At 41.3% G+C, this 13,987-nt stretch overlaps 1 protein-coding gene across 13 annotated transcripts in view; it reads right to left on the reverse strand.

Annotated features, from left to right (window-relative positions):
- Positions 1-13,987, reverse strand: part of TRPS1 (transcriptional repressor GATA binding 1) — a 415,290-nt gene that overhangs the window by 11,030 nt on the left and 390,273 nt on the right. For all 13 annotated transcript variants that reach the window (XM_068237943.1, XM_068237938.1, XM_068237932.1 and 10 more), the window contains one exon: positions 5,206-5,328. In XM_068237943.1, the coding sequence (XP_068094044.1) occupies positions 5,206-5,328 (123 nt within the window). The remainder of the gene's footprint in view (positions 1-5,205; positions 5,329-13,987) is intronic.

Below are 13,987 nucleotides of genomic sequence, written 5' to 3' on the forward strand. Positions count from 1 at the left end.
GAAGTGCCATTTGTGGACTTTTGTGCGTGGAAAATGCTGTGAATCGCGCAAAAGACCCCAATCGCGGACTTTTGCGTGTGTAAAGTACCGTGATTTGTGGCAAATTGCGCGCGCAAAAGACCGCAATCATGCAAATCGCGGCACTTTGTGCGCGCAAAAGTCCGCGAACGGCACTTCACGTGCTAACTGTTTAGCACAACCGTGCTAAACAGTTTGCACCGCTTTGTGAATCAGGCCCATAGGCTTGCTTGACTTACCAAGAGTGAAAAGGAATAGTTTGCATATTTAGTAGCGGTGCATTGTGGGTAACCACAAATGTTCACTTATAGCTGAATTATTGCAGATTTTCTTCTGTTTTAAGAAGGCAAATTACACCAAGCTTTGATTTTTTTTTTAGTAGAAGGTCTTTTTGGTTCCTTTTATCCCCCTATACATTCCGAGTGGTTTGGGTCACCCTGAGCTGCTTGGTTACTCTGTTGTACTGGTCCAAGCCCCATCTCATACTGCCATATCAATCTCTGCTATGTACTGATGAGGACCAAAAGTCTGAAACAGGCTGTCACATCTGGGTTTGATATAGCTGTGTAAAATTTAAAGCTATAAACTTGCTATACACCAGTGGTTCTGGATGCTTGCTTGGATTACTAAGGTTGAAAAGGGATAATTTGCATATTTAAAAATGTTCACTTATAGCTGAATTATTGCAGATTTCCTTCTGTTTTAAAAAGGGAAATTACACCAATACAGTGGGGAGCATTGCAGGAAGTGACAACAGTGGATCGCACGCTGGAACACGGAAGAGGTGAGGCATCCCTGCCCGCTGCCTCTTACTAATAGTGGCGGCTGCTACTGTGCTTAAGCAGGAGGGGAGCGCACATGGGGGACACAGGTGAGGCAGGGGGGGTTCCTGCTGAGCTTAAGCTGCAGGGAGAATGCACATGGGGGACCCAGGTGAGGGGGGGTTCCTGCTGAGCTTAAGCTGGAGGGGGAGTGCACATGGGGGACCCAGGTGAGGGAGGGGGGTCCTGTTAAGCTTAAGCAGGAGGGGGAGGGTGGTCCTGCTGAGCTTAAGCAGGAGGGGGAGCGCACATGGGGGACCCAGGTGAGGGAGGGGGGGTTCCTGCTGAGCTTAAGCTGGAGGGGGAGTGCACATGGGGGACCCAGGTGAGGGAGGGGGGGTTCCTGCTGAGCTTAAGCTGGAGGGGGAGCACACATGGGGGACCCAGTTGAGGGGGGGGGGTCCGACCCCCCTCCCTGCCACTGTGCCTAATACCCCCTTCCTGCCCTCTACCCCCTTATGCGGCGTATGCTACGCTGCGGGTCGGCTAGTTACAAATATTTAACAAAACCTAACCCTACTCTCACACAGAACCCTCCCTCTACCTATGCCTAACCCTTAGACCCCCCTGGTGATGCCCAACCCTAAAACCCTTCTTCCTAAAGTCTAACCCTAAAACCCCCCTTTTCCGTAAATAACGTAAATACAAAAAGGGATACATTTCTAAGACAATACAATTCAAAATGATAATTTACGAAATGAAAATTCTCAAAAAGAATTTCAAAATGTTAAAAAAATGTAAAACAATAATTTACAAAATGATAATGGTAAAAACTAATGTAAAAGTGCTATTTTTCAAAACACTAATTCTCAAAACAAAAAATTTCTGTTGGACAAGCCTGGGGCCCGCTATTTATCGGGCACCCAAATTTCTTCTGTGGCGCCCAAAAGTTATATTTTGCATTAGCGCCTTTGGGGCGCCGAAATAGTCCATTAGCCGCAGGCGCCCTTATTTCCTGATTCCACCCCTAACTTCTACTCTCGGGGCTCTTAGCATTGTTTACCTTTCCTTTTTTGAGGTTTCCCTGATCTATTTCCCATCTGAGACCACTAGAACTCACCTAAACCTGCGGAGGCACATGTAGGTTCTAGGTCAACATCACTCCAATTGGAACATAGACTTAAGTCCCCGAAATAATTCCCTTCCTAGAGTTGAGCTTTAAATAAATTCCAAGAGTCCATCGTTTATTTTTGATTCTTGCTTTGCTTGTCTATTTTTTACAATGCTATCATCTTGCCGCTTTCCAAAAATATGAGATGTGGAAGTTCAGACTCCTGCAATGCTTCATTTTACTTGTCTCTCGCTCTCTCTTCCCTGATGCATCAGATGACTGACATAAAAACTGATGGCAATGAATAAGCAAAGAGAAGAGGAAGAAAAAAAATTCCAAGCCATACAGTCTGGAAATGAAAGAACCATGCTGAGTTTCAATACATTTTAGAATAAATGGGCAGCAGCTGAGTTCACACACAGCGAGAAGGCAACAGAAGAATGGACAGTTTAAACTCTGCTTTATAGAATTTGTTGCACTTCATAAGTCAGAGGAAAATACGGCAGGTAAAGTTGGCCATAAATTCCGTTGCCGGGAAATATTTCAGGGCCCATAATAGGAGCACTCAGGGGAGCCATGGATTCTAGGCTATTTTCTAGAGGAGAGGAGAAATTCACAATAAATATTATGTGAAGGGATGGCGAGAGAGGTTTTGTTAGCGGCTAATGTTGCTGAACAAGACTGCAGCCAAGCGGTCCGTAATGAAGTGCTGTGTGTTGTTATTTGGTGGAGAAGATACAAGAGCTTCATAAAAGCAGAAACTCATCTGAAAATGGCTGAAGGCAATAGTGTAGCCACAAAGGATAGAACCCTTTAATAGTGTCCAGAGAACTTAGATCCCAGTTACTCTCTGCGTTTAATATAGTCAAGATCTGGCAACAACTGAGATGTTCTGGAGGTTGTCGAGTACCTCTCATAAATGGTAAAAGTCATTGCATTCTGAGAGGTAACTCTTTGTCTGACCATCGATAAGTGGGGGCACCTCCAGAACATATCAGTTATGGGCGTCAATTCACCAGAGGTTACCAACCTATTTATCTCTTGGGAGGTAATTTACCTCCTGTGATATCTCCAAATAGCAATTCTCCAGGAGTATAGGGGAAAATATCGACAGAGAGAAATGCAAGAGATAAATGTGAGATAAGTATGAGATAAATAAGTGATAGTTAGTAGTTAGTTTTTCTCCAAATCACAATTCACCAGGGAAGAAAGGGGGTGTGGCCATTCGTTATTTTTTCATCTCTTTATCCCCTGAATGAACCTGGAGATATCGTGGTTTTCACACAGCAGCTGCTGCTGTGGAAGATGGAGCTTTTTGAGCATACTCTGTTAGGCCTGGTGCACACCAAAAACCGCTAGCAGATCCGCAAAATTTTGAAACGCTTTTTCTTATTTTTCTGTAGCGTTTCAGCTAGCATTTTTGCGGTTTTGTGAAGCGTTTTTAGTGTAGTAGATTTCATGTATTGTTACAGTAAAGCTGTTACTGAACAGCTACTGTAACAAAAACCGCCTGGCAAACCGCTCTGAAGTGCCGTTTTTCAGAGCAGTTTGCGTTTTTCCTATACTTAACATTGAGGCAGAAACGCCTCCGCAATCCAAAATCTGCAGCAGCCCGGGAGTATGCGTTTCTGCAAAACGCCTCCCGCTCTGGTGTGCACCAGCCCATTGAAATACATTACCCAAGCGTATCCGCAGCCGCAAGCGGATCGCAAAACGCAGCCGAACCGCTCTGGTGTGCACTAGGCCTTAGAGCTTGCTTCTATTATGAGGAGACGAAGGCGCAGGAGGAGGGTCTGTTTAATCGCCCCTCGTATTTTTCGTGAGAGAACAGTTCTTGATAATTTTACTGAGACAGAGGTGGTGAAGTTCAGACTCACTCGTGATATGATTTATGATATGATCCGGCAGTAAAAGGCGGGAATACTCTGGTCAGGTAGTGGTAAAACTCCGCCTCCTACCCACAATGCTTTACTTTCAAGCTTACAGAAAGGAAAAGTATCCCATGTAAATCATTAATACCGATTACCTAACTCTCTGCTTTCTCACACTTTCCTCATGCATATCTCTCCATTATCCCCTGCTATCGAACACTTTTCTCTCTGTCCTCTCACACTGGTGAATTGACTCCAGAGTGTTAAAATACCTCATGAGATAAACTACCTACCTTTTCTCTCTTAGTAAATCCTCTCTGGTGAATTGACGCCATGGTCTGCAATTGCATCAGAAAACAGCAAAAGCCATTGCATGTTGGTGATAAGTGTATTTCTGACCATAGAAGAATAGGGAGGCATGAAAGACTGTACCTAAACAGCTTTACAATTCAGCCCCGCTGCTGCCCCATGTAATATTTTTTAGAGGCCCAACATGGCCTCCTTTTCTCCTGACATGTCCACTGCTGCCCCTGTATGCACATGTACGATGATGTCATCATTCACTGCAACATACCATGCTTCTGCCCATACCATGGGTACCAATTACAAGAACAGTAATTATGTCACATAGGGGTCAGAGGGTGGGCTGGGTGGAGGTCACTTTTATGTGTGTGTAGTGATGTTCGCTTAGAGTACGTCACTACTCGCAATTGAAATTTAAATTAGATAGCACTGCCCACAGCAGAGGAAGGATTAACTTACCTATGCCACCGTTTATAGCCATTGCGTTCTACTCACGGTCCACGTAATGCCACCACTTTCGGGTGTAAAGGTGGAAGTAGTGGAGTTACGTGGACCGTGAGTAGAACGCAACGGCTATAAGCGGTGGCATAGGTAAATTAACCCCCTCTGCCACGGGCAACACTATCTAATTTAAATTTCCATTATGAGTAGCTACGTACTCTACAATGCATTAGCCCTAACAGCCGTTTCCAACCAAAGTCAGGAACAGTAAATGTTACAATTATAGGTATCTCTGAGCTCAAGGATCCTTGGTGGAAACATTAGGGAAAACCCATGCCGGTCTTAAAAGTAAAAAAAGAAAAGAGAAGCATGCTATCTGATCCAGGGGCAGGGGGTGTTTTAGCTGGTTCAGGTTGCGTCCATTACCGCTAATCCCTGCTGCGCCTATGTCCAGTTCTTCATAACCTTCACCTCTGTGACCTTTGGGGTTGGGACACTGCAACTGAAACAGGGGCACTGAAAGCGGTGAGGAGGGCATGTTTTTCAAATTGGACAATGCCTCTGTGTCCGTCTTTTACATTTAAAACTTCCTCAAAAGTACACTTTCATTAATTAAAAAAAAAAAAACAGGCAACAAAGGTTTTCACATTTTTTTTTGTAATGGGTGGGGGGTTGGAAGTAAGAAACCTGGCTAGCCTACCGAGTGCAGCTTCTGGTAAAGGCCACAAGCATTGCAGACGTAGCCTCCGTTAGCATTCTTTCTCCACAGCGAAGTCTTTGTGGTCAGGCAATTGGCACAAAACACTCCGGAGCCTCTCCGCCTCTGCAAATTAAAGAAAACAAAACATACATCAGGCTTGAGACACGCTATAATTTCTTATGTAAAGTCAAATTAGAAAAGGTTTCCTGTAAGGCAGCCGAACAAGGTCTATTCTGGCGGGACATCCCTGGGCCAAGACTTCAGGCCAAATTAAGCACAAATGAAATTGTCTTCATCATAATTACATCTACTCGTTCTAATTAATGAATTAGCTTTTGGACAAACCGTATCCATTCGGACTGCTGGCTGAACCCGAGGATTAAATCTCCCTACGATTAAAATTGGCAGGAACATTTATAAAAGGAAATAAAAATGACAAAAGCTATAAAATAATTCACCTATGTTAACTTAAAGTCCACTAGACGACAAGTGCATAAATATTAAACACCTCGAAGCTGACTTACAACATTAAAGAGACTCTGTAACAACATTTTCAGCCTTATTTCTTCTATCCTATAAGTTCCTATACCTGTTCTAATGTGGTCTGTCTTACTGCAGCCTTTCCTAGTTGCCCAGTGGCTGTATTATCTCTGTTATATAATCTAATCTTCTTTCCTCTGACGGCTTTGTCGGGCTCAGGCACTCAGGCAGGAATGTGCAGCTCTGCTTGTGATAGGATAGAAGCTATACACACCCTCTCCAGGCCCCCAGCAGGCTCTGTGTGAGTCACAGACTAAGCTCCTCTCAGCCTATCACAAGCTGGTTAGCAGCCATGTCTTTTGTTTGTAAACACTGCCTAACACTGGCGATTACAAGGCAGGATTGCAGCAGGGAGTGGCAGAAACAGCACAGAGGGGCCCAGGAGAGCATAATTAATAGAATGGTATGCTTTTTATTGTAACAATTTTAAAGTACAGATTCTCTTTAAAAACTAAAAATATATTGCAATATATACTGCATTTGTACATGCACACCTTATTTTTTTTTTTTTTTTTTTGCCTAATAGTTTTTTCTTTTTCTTATTATTATACAGCCCTCTCTACTGTCATAAGAGTACACAATATAAATAAAAATTATAAATCAGATTTCAGTTAATCGAGGACTATATATTTTGCGTGACTTTCTGCTAGCTATGTGATGAAACTGATTTCTCACAGGAGAAATGTCCACCCTTATCAAATATATTCCTTTTTAAAGAGAAACCGTAACCAAGGATTGAACTTCATCCCAATCAGTAGCTGATACCCCCTTTCCCATGAGAAATCTATTCCTTTTCTCAAACGGATCATCAGGGGGCTCTGTAAGGCTGATATTGTGGTGAAACCCCTCCCACAGTGTGATGTCAGCACCTCACAGCACTGAGGTACTGCCATCACACTGTGGGAGCCTTGTTGCATTGTGGGAAACAACAGCTGTTTCCAACTGCCAAAAAAAAGCAAGCAGCATCTTCTTCCAGTGGCATCACCTGCCAGCAGTAAAAATGTCACCATGTGATAAATGTCAGAATGTGAATCAGGGAGAGGAAAGATTTTACAATGGACAAACACTGACTAAATCATTATACATAATTGTAAAAATTAAGCACTTTTTATTACATTCTTTTTACTGGAGTTCCTTTTTAAGCCAATAACACACTCAATATACATAGTTTTTTAAATTTAACGTAAGATTCACAATTTCAGCTAAGAATATAGCATATGTACAGCTGTTCCCCAATGTCCATCCCACCTTATTGCTTAATAACAATTAATGTATGAGCCTTTTGCGATTGCCACTAGAAACTGCTCCATTGTTCCTCCTGGCCTTTCCATTGGCTATAGACAAGTAACATGTCTGTACAGAACTCATGTCCTGAAATGTTACCCTACCAATCGATTAACAATCATCAAGGCGACATAAACCCAGCATGTGTAGGAGGCTTTAAAATCAAAGTTCAAATCGGTCAATGTTTTACAAGTTTTTAGCAGCCAATTTATTTAGAGGCTTGCAAGTGCTCTAGGCAAATTTATTTTAGCACATTGTTTTCATTTCATATTTGTTACATTTCCCTGCTTCTAATTAGTACTGCTGTAATGTGTATTTATGAGCACTTGTCACTAGGGTGCAGTGTGAGACAATAACAGAGGACTTCTGCTTTCAGTTTCTATGTTTTCTGCTAGTAGAGGGAGATCAAAGCATTCCAAGAATTTACAGCACAATAAGTCCTGCTGACTGAGTTCAAAAGCAGTGCATTTATCTCAAATGAGATAACTCAATTGAGGCTGCTAATGGGTTAAGGGTAACCATGTGGGATTCAGTTGAAGCATGATGGAAGTGCTATAGAAAAGAGTTTTTGAGAAGACGTCAGGATTGTAATAAGTCTTGCTTTGAAAATGTGAAGTAGCGATTAGGATGGAGAATAGAAGACTATGTGCAGAGCAGAATTTGGGGTTTAGACAAGCCAAGACACAGAACATTTTTATGATGCTTTTCTCCTGGCGGACTCAAAGTGCCAAACCTGCAGCCACTAGGGTGCGCTCTATAGGCAGTAGCCGTAGGTGCTGGCTTACTGACCAGGCAGAACCGGATTTCAAACCCTTGTCTCCTGTGTCAGAGGCAGAGCCCTTAACACTATCCAGCCACTGGTTTAGGTGGTATCTCAAAAATACAGAAAAGCCATATTGGGGGGTAGGGGGGGGGGGGTCAAATATTAGTCACAGATCAGAAGTCTTGTAATTTAAATTGATGATTTCAAACTAGCAAAAGATCTACTGGTGAGATTCTAACTCTCAGAACAATACATGCTCCGTATCTCGGCTGAGTCCCCATAGAGATTCATAGAGAAATGCAAATCGAAAAAAACAGATACACAGGCAGCTTGTCCTGTGGGGCCGTAGTCCAGCTGGATGACAGTACAAGCCCCTCCTGCACTAACAGTCATGTTGCAACTGCTGGGATAGAGGGCATAACATAACAGAGCTATATCCTTTATATCATGAACTCTTTATATACCGTGAACCATTTGTAATACTGATTTATTTTGATACTGCCTGTGTTTGTTGAGCATCTGCCAAGGACCTTTAAAATCCTTTAACAACTTGCCGACCGCTTCACGCCGATTGGCATGAATGCGTTGGCTCCCCCAGGACCGCTCAACGCCAATTGGCCTGAAGTCCTGGGGGAGTTTTGCGCAGGAGATCGCGCACGCCGTTGCACGCACATCTCCACTTGAATGACGGAGCTCAGCTCTATCATCCGTCTCCCAGGGGCGATCGCCGCTAGGAGACTGTTAGATGGCGAAACACCGTCTATTTACATTGTACAGCGCTGTGCTGTACTGGGGACAGCCGTGTCACTCGGCTGTCCCCCTGGGAGGCTCAAGGGCGATCGGCTGTCACTGGCTGGCGGAGGGAGGGGTGGTTGGTGGGAAAAAAATATAAATAAATAAATATGCTAAATTATTAAAAAAAATATATAAACAAAAAAAAGAAAGCTCTGTTAGTGGACAGAAAAGGGAGGGGGAATCACTTGTGTGCTGAGTTGTATGGCCCTGCTGCGAGCCCTTAAAGCTGCAGTGGCCAGACGTGTAAAAAATAGCCTGGTCACTAGGGGGGTGTAAGCCTATGGCCCTAAAGTGGTTAATTCAAATTGTGACTCTGAAATATTGTCATAAAAGGGCTTTCACCTGCCAAAGCCAAGTGATCCTCAAACCAACCCCCAAAATCTACCAACAGCAACGTTGCAAGCTGAATGTACCCCAGCAGCAGATGTGCAGCCAACACACTCAGTAGAGCTGAGCCAACAACAGATGTGCACAGCTCAGTTTCCCCAGGCAGTGGCTGTACACAATCACACATCCCACTATTGTTTTAAGTCAGACAGGCATTACGCACAGCTACGAAGCAGGACTTGCATATGAAGTCAGCCAACATGGCTGCCAAGGTAAACATAGAGTACTAGAAATTATACACTGGAAAATGTTATTTTAGACGGAATGTATATTCTTAAGAATATTAGTATTATGCATTTATAAAGCGCTGACACATTCCACATCGCTTGATGGAGCACTTTGAACAATTTATGTCACCAACAGTCCCTCGGTGGATCTCAAAATCGAATGTGTCTTCTATAGATTCAGACCAATTGTGAGGGCGACCGATGAATCTGCCGGTATGTTTTTGGGGATGTGGGAGGAAACCAGAGCAGCCAGATAAAGCTACAACATGAGCAGAAATACTGCAAGTAAGTAGTGTACTGGCTGTGACGCCAATTCAAGATTCTACCGCCGCAAAACCAAACTGCTAAACACTTAGCCACTGTGCTGCCCCATGTATTGTATTTAATTATTTATTATGCTTAGTTAAGCAAAAAAATAAATACATATAATTACACACTTAAACAAACATTTTGTATCTTGAGAGCAGAATGTGTCACTTAACTGTTGTAGTAAACAAGACATTAGCTTTAAAATATCATTAAAACATACAGATAAGTGAATTGGCTTCCCTCTAAATTGGTCCTAGTCTACAATACATATAGTACATGATATGGACATAGGACTATGGTAGGGATTAGGTTGTAAGCCCCTCTGAGGGACAGATAGGTGATAAGACAACATACTCTATACTGCATATATATATATATATATATATATATATATATATATATATATATATATATATATATGGGCAGCACGGTGGTAAGTTAATTGGCTCCCCCTAAATTGGCCCTAGACTACAGTACTTACACTACATAATATAGACATATGGCAATGGTAGGGATTAGATTGTGAGCTCCTTTGAGGGACAGTTAGTGACAAGATATATATATATATATATATATATATACATTGTACAGCGCTGCATAATATGTTGGCGCTATATAAATACAAAATAATAATAATAATATATACATATATATATATATATATATACCGTATATACACACATATATGGAAAAAGTATGTTTACTTTAATGTTAATGTTATTTGAATGTTAATATTTTGTTTACTACAACAGTAATATTTTTTTTTGTTTTAACTTTATAGTTATAAAATAATTATAAAATTATAACAAACCTTTTATTTGTAGTCAACAATATATTGACATTAAGAGAACAATGTTAACATACGGTACTTTTAGGTTTCATTCAAAAACGTTTAATTCTTTAATTCTAAAACTTTTCTCATGAGTTATCTCTCAATACCTTATTTTTACCTTATTAATAACATTTCCAAGCAAGAAAAGCGGTCAAAATAAGTACCTCATTACTGTTATTTTATTTCATGTTTTTACAGTTCTAAAGCGTGGTATACACTAAATGAAATAAATATGGTGGATGTCGCAGTGCAGATGATTATTGATTAGATCTCTGTTGAGATCTAATGCCTAGTGGGACAAGGTAGTAAACTATGGATATCAGATAGCTATTGATTGTGTAACATATCTATACAGTGTATACCGTACCTCACAAAAAGTGGAATCTATTTTTCTCAAAGGAGCTACTTTAGCTTTATTGCACAGCAACAAAATTCTTCCTAAACTTACCAGTCAAACCAGCAGGTGGCACACTAAACAAATATTACACTTTCACTTAAGATATTTTCCTAATTAAAAATGTATTTTTAGTACGCAGCCCAGCAAAGTAAGTATTATTATTATTAAAGCTGAAGATTAAGTAAAATAAAATTAAAAGAAAAATGAAAACTTGTTATGCCCCTTATTTTCACTCACTGAATATTGACATTAGACTAAGGACTATCACACGTGAAAGGTTTAGCTATTTACTTTAATAATAAGTAAATTCCCCATAAGGACATACATTTAGCAGCTATCCTATGAAGTAAAAAAAGTACTTTCTCTTCTTCTATGTTTGCTTATTTAGACCAGTTTTAATCTTTAAATAAACAGACTAATACAAATAGTTCTTAAAAAGGTACTGTAGTGAATATAAGTTAATGAATAAAATTACTTCTAATATATTATTATAATTTATTTAGTCAGTATTTGCCCATTGTAAAAACTTCCTCACCCTGATTTACATTCTAAAATTTAACACAAGTGGCAGCATTTTTAGTCCTGCTGAATGTTCGTTTGCTGAGTTCTTTCCACAGAGGGAGATACTGCTTGCTTGGCAGTTGGAAAAAGCTGTTATTTCCCACAATGCAACCAGGTTCGCAGACAGGAAACTGCCAGGGCCATGGCTCTGACATCACACTGTGGGAGGGGTTTCACCACATCAGCCATACAGTTTTTGTAAGCTTATTTGATTGGTTGAAGCAAAAACTTTTAGCATCATACAAATTGCCCATGTGAAAAATGAATTGTTTCAATAGGCTTTGTTTTCACAAGGTTATTAAATTTTGCATGTGTTTTTCTGTATGCAACTTTTCACGTTATTGGATGCAAATTACCATGCAAATTTCCTCATGCGTATTAATTGAAGACTATTCTATTGAAACTGGTTCCGTTACTAATGTGAATTTTGGTACTTAGTGGAAATGGGCCCTTAGTCAATGAATAATAAACAAGTGGTGCAAATTTTAGTGACAGCAGGTAAAGCTATAGTAAAGTTACCCCAGCTTGATTACTGCCAACCTGCTTTGAACCTAAACATCACTTGATCATGGGAGCCATTTTCTCCAATTACAGAGCAATATTACAGAGTTATACTGCCTGCAGTGACTATTGTAATAATATTACTCCATCAGATGAACATATAAGAAGTTACCAGCCTCTCTCACATTTAATGTTACCATTCATAATTATAGAGTAAGAAAGAAAATGGTCAAAAATGGTATTCATGGGAGGATTATGAGAACAAAAAAAACACAGCTAAACAAGAGGCTTCTCTATCCAAAAAAACCTTGAGTCCCCTCAAACATTTTGGGATAATGTTCTGTTGACCAGTGATTATAAAGTAGAACTTTTACGAAGACACAGGTCCTGCTGTATCTGTGATTAAGCAAACATAGCTTACCACAATAAAAATGTCAGGCTATTCTCATAGTCAGAAATGGTGGTGGTACAATCAGGGCTGGTTCTACACTTTTTGCTGACCAAGGCAAATTTGTGACGATGCGCCCCCCACCAACCCCCTTCAGTCGCACCCAAAAATGTTCACTCTCAGTATAGGTAAGTAGGTGGCCAGGTAGTGTTGCCTCAGTATAGATGGTATAGTTTCTGCAGTGTAGCTATTATAGTTGCTCTAAGTGTAGGTAGTATAGTTGCCCCAGTATAGTTGCCACAGTATAGCTAGTATAGGTGCCCCCAGTGCCTGCTCCCTCCCTCCCTGCGGCCACCACTTATCTTACCTTCCAAGCTGGTGGCCGCCTCCTCTAGCATAATCCCCGTCTGGCTCCCTCTCCTTAGTCGGCTGCAGTCATAGCATCGCAACCCGCGGCTGCTGTGTGCAGAGGAAGCAGGACAGCGAGCAGCTTCCTGTAGTGGCGATATACAGGAAGTCTGTATATCGCCGCTACAGGAAGCCACTCACTGTCCTGCTTCCTCTGCACACAGCAGCCGCGGGTCGTGATGCTGTGACTGCAGCCGACTGAGAAGAGGGAGCCAGCTGGGGACTATGCTAGTGGGATGCTGTGACTGGGGAGGGTGTGGGCAGGATGCCACCCCTGGGCCTATGCAGCCTGCAACTGCTTCACATGGCGTCATGGGGTACCTGGCCCTGGGTACTATGACGTAGTGGGGAGGCTTTGCTGCTTCAGAATCTTGGCGAGTTGACCTAATTATGGTAAACCTGAAATCAACTCTTTGCCAGAAAGTCCTGAAGAAGAACATTACTGGTCTATGATCTGAAGCTTTAGGCAATAGGGTTATGCAACTGGACAATGCACAAGGAAAGTACACCTCTGTATAAAAGTCCACTCACAAAATGTAGGGGTAAATTGCTATGACAAGGCCTTAAATAGACAATTCACAGTAGAAAAACCTTTAACGTAGCTAAATGAAATAATATCGCAGAAAGGAGCGCGCCACATTTTTTCCACAGCAATGCTAAAGACCTGAGGCAATCCCAGTTGTGGCTGTTGAGAGTGGGATGGGCAAGTATGAATTTTAGGGTGATAGATATCCAATGACATGGGCAATATGCGTGTTGGTGAAATGTTTTCCATCAATAGATCATATGAGCTTCATCCCCTGTGTATTGTGTTTATTCAAGTTGTCATTAGTATTATATTAAATTCATTTGAAATTCAAATGGTATGAATGCAATTTTGAGTGCATTTAAGGAATATAAAAACTTTGGTATGCTAGCATAATAACTCTGTTAAACTCTCTAGTAAGGCCTCATCTGGAATATGGAATTCAGTTCTGGGCACCGTATTACAGGAAAAATATTGCAGTTTTAGAGCAGGTGCAGAAACAAGTAATAAAATTGATACGAAGGATGGAAGGTCTCACTTACCAAGAAAGATTAGATAAACCGATCTTATTTAGTCTGAAGAAAAGACACCTTAGAGGGGATCTAATTAAAATTTATAAATACATCAGAGGGCAATATAGAAGCTTGACGGATGAGCTGTTTGTCCCTAGGCTTCTACAAAGGACTAGGGGACATGATCTGCGCATGGAGGGAAAACATTTTAGCCATTTATTTAGGAAAGGGTTCTTTACAGTAAGAGTGATTAGAATGTGGAATGCATTGCCATAGGGTCTACCTATGGCAAATCCTATATCTGCATGTAAGGGGGGCTTAGATGCTTTACTTGCGTTTAAAGACATCCATG

Source organism: Hyperolius riggenbachi, chromosome 5, assembly GCF_040937935.1.
Source record: "Hyperolius riggenbachi isolate aHypRig1 chromosome 5, aHypRig1.pri, whole genome shotgun sequence".
In the NCBI taxonomy this organism is placed as follows: domain Eukaryota; kingdom Metazoa; phylum Chordata; class Amphibia; order Anura; family Hyperoliidae; genus Hyperolius; species Hyperolius riggenbachi.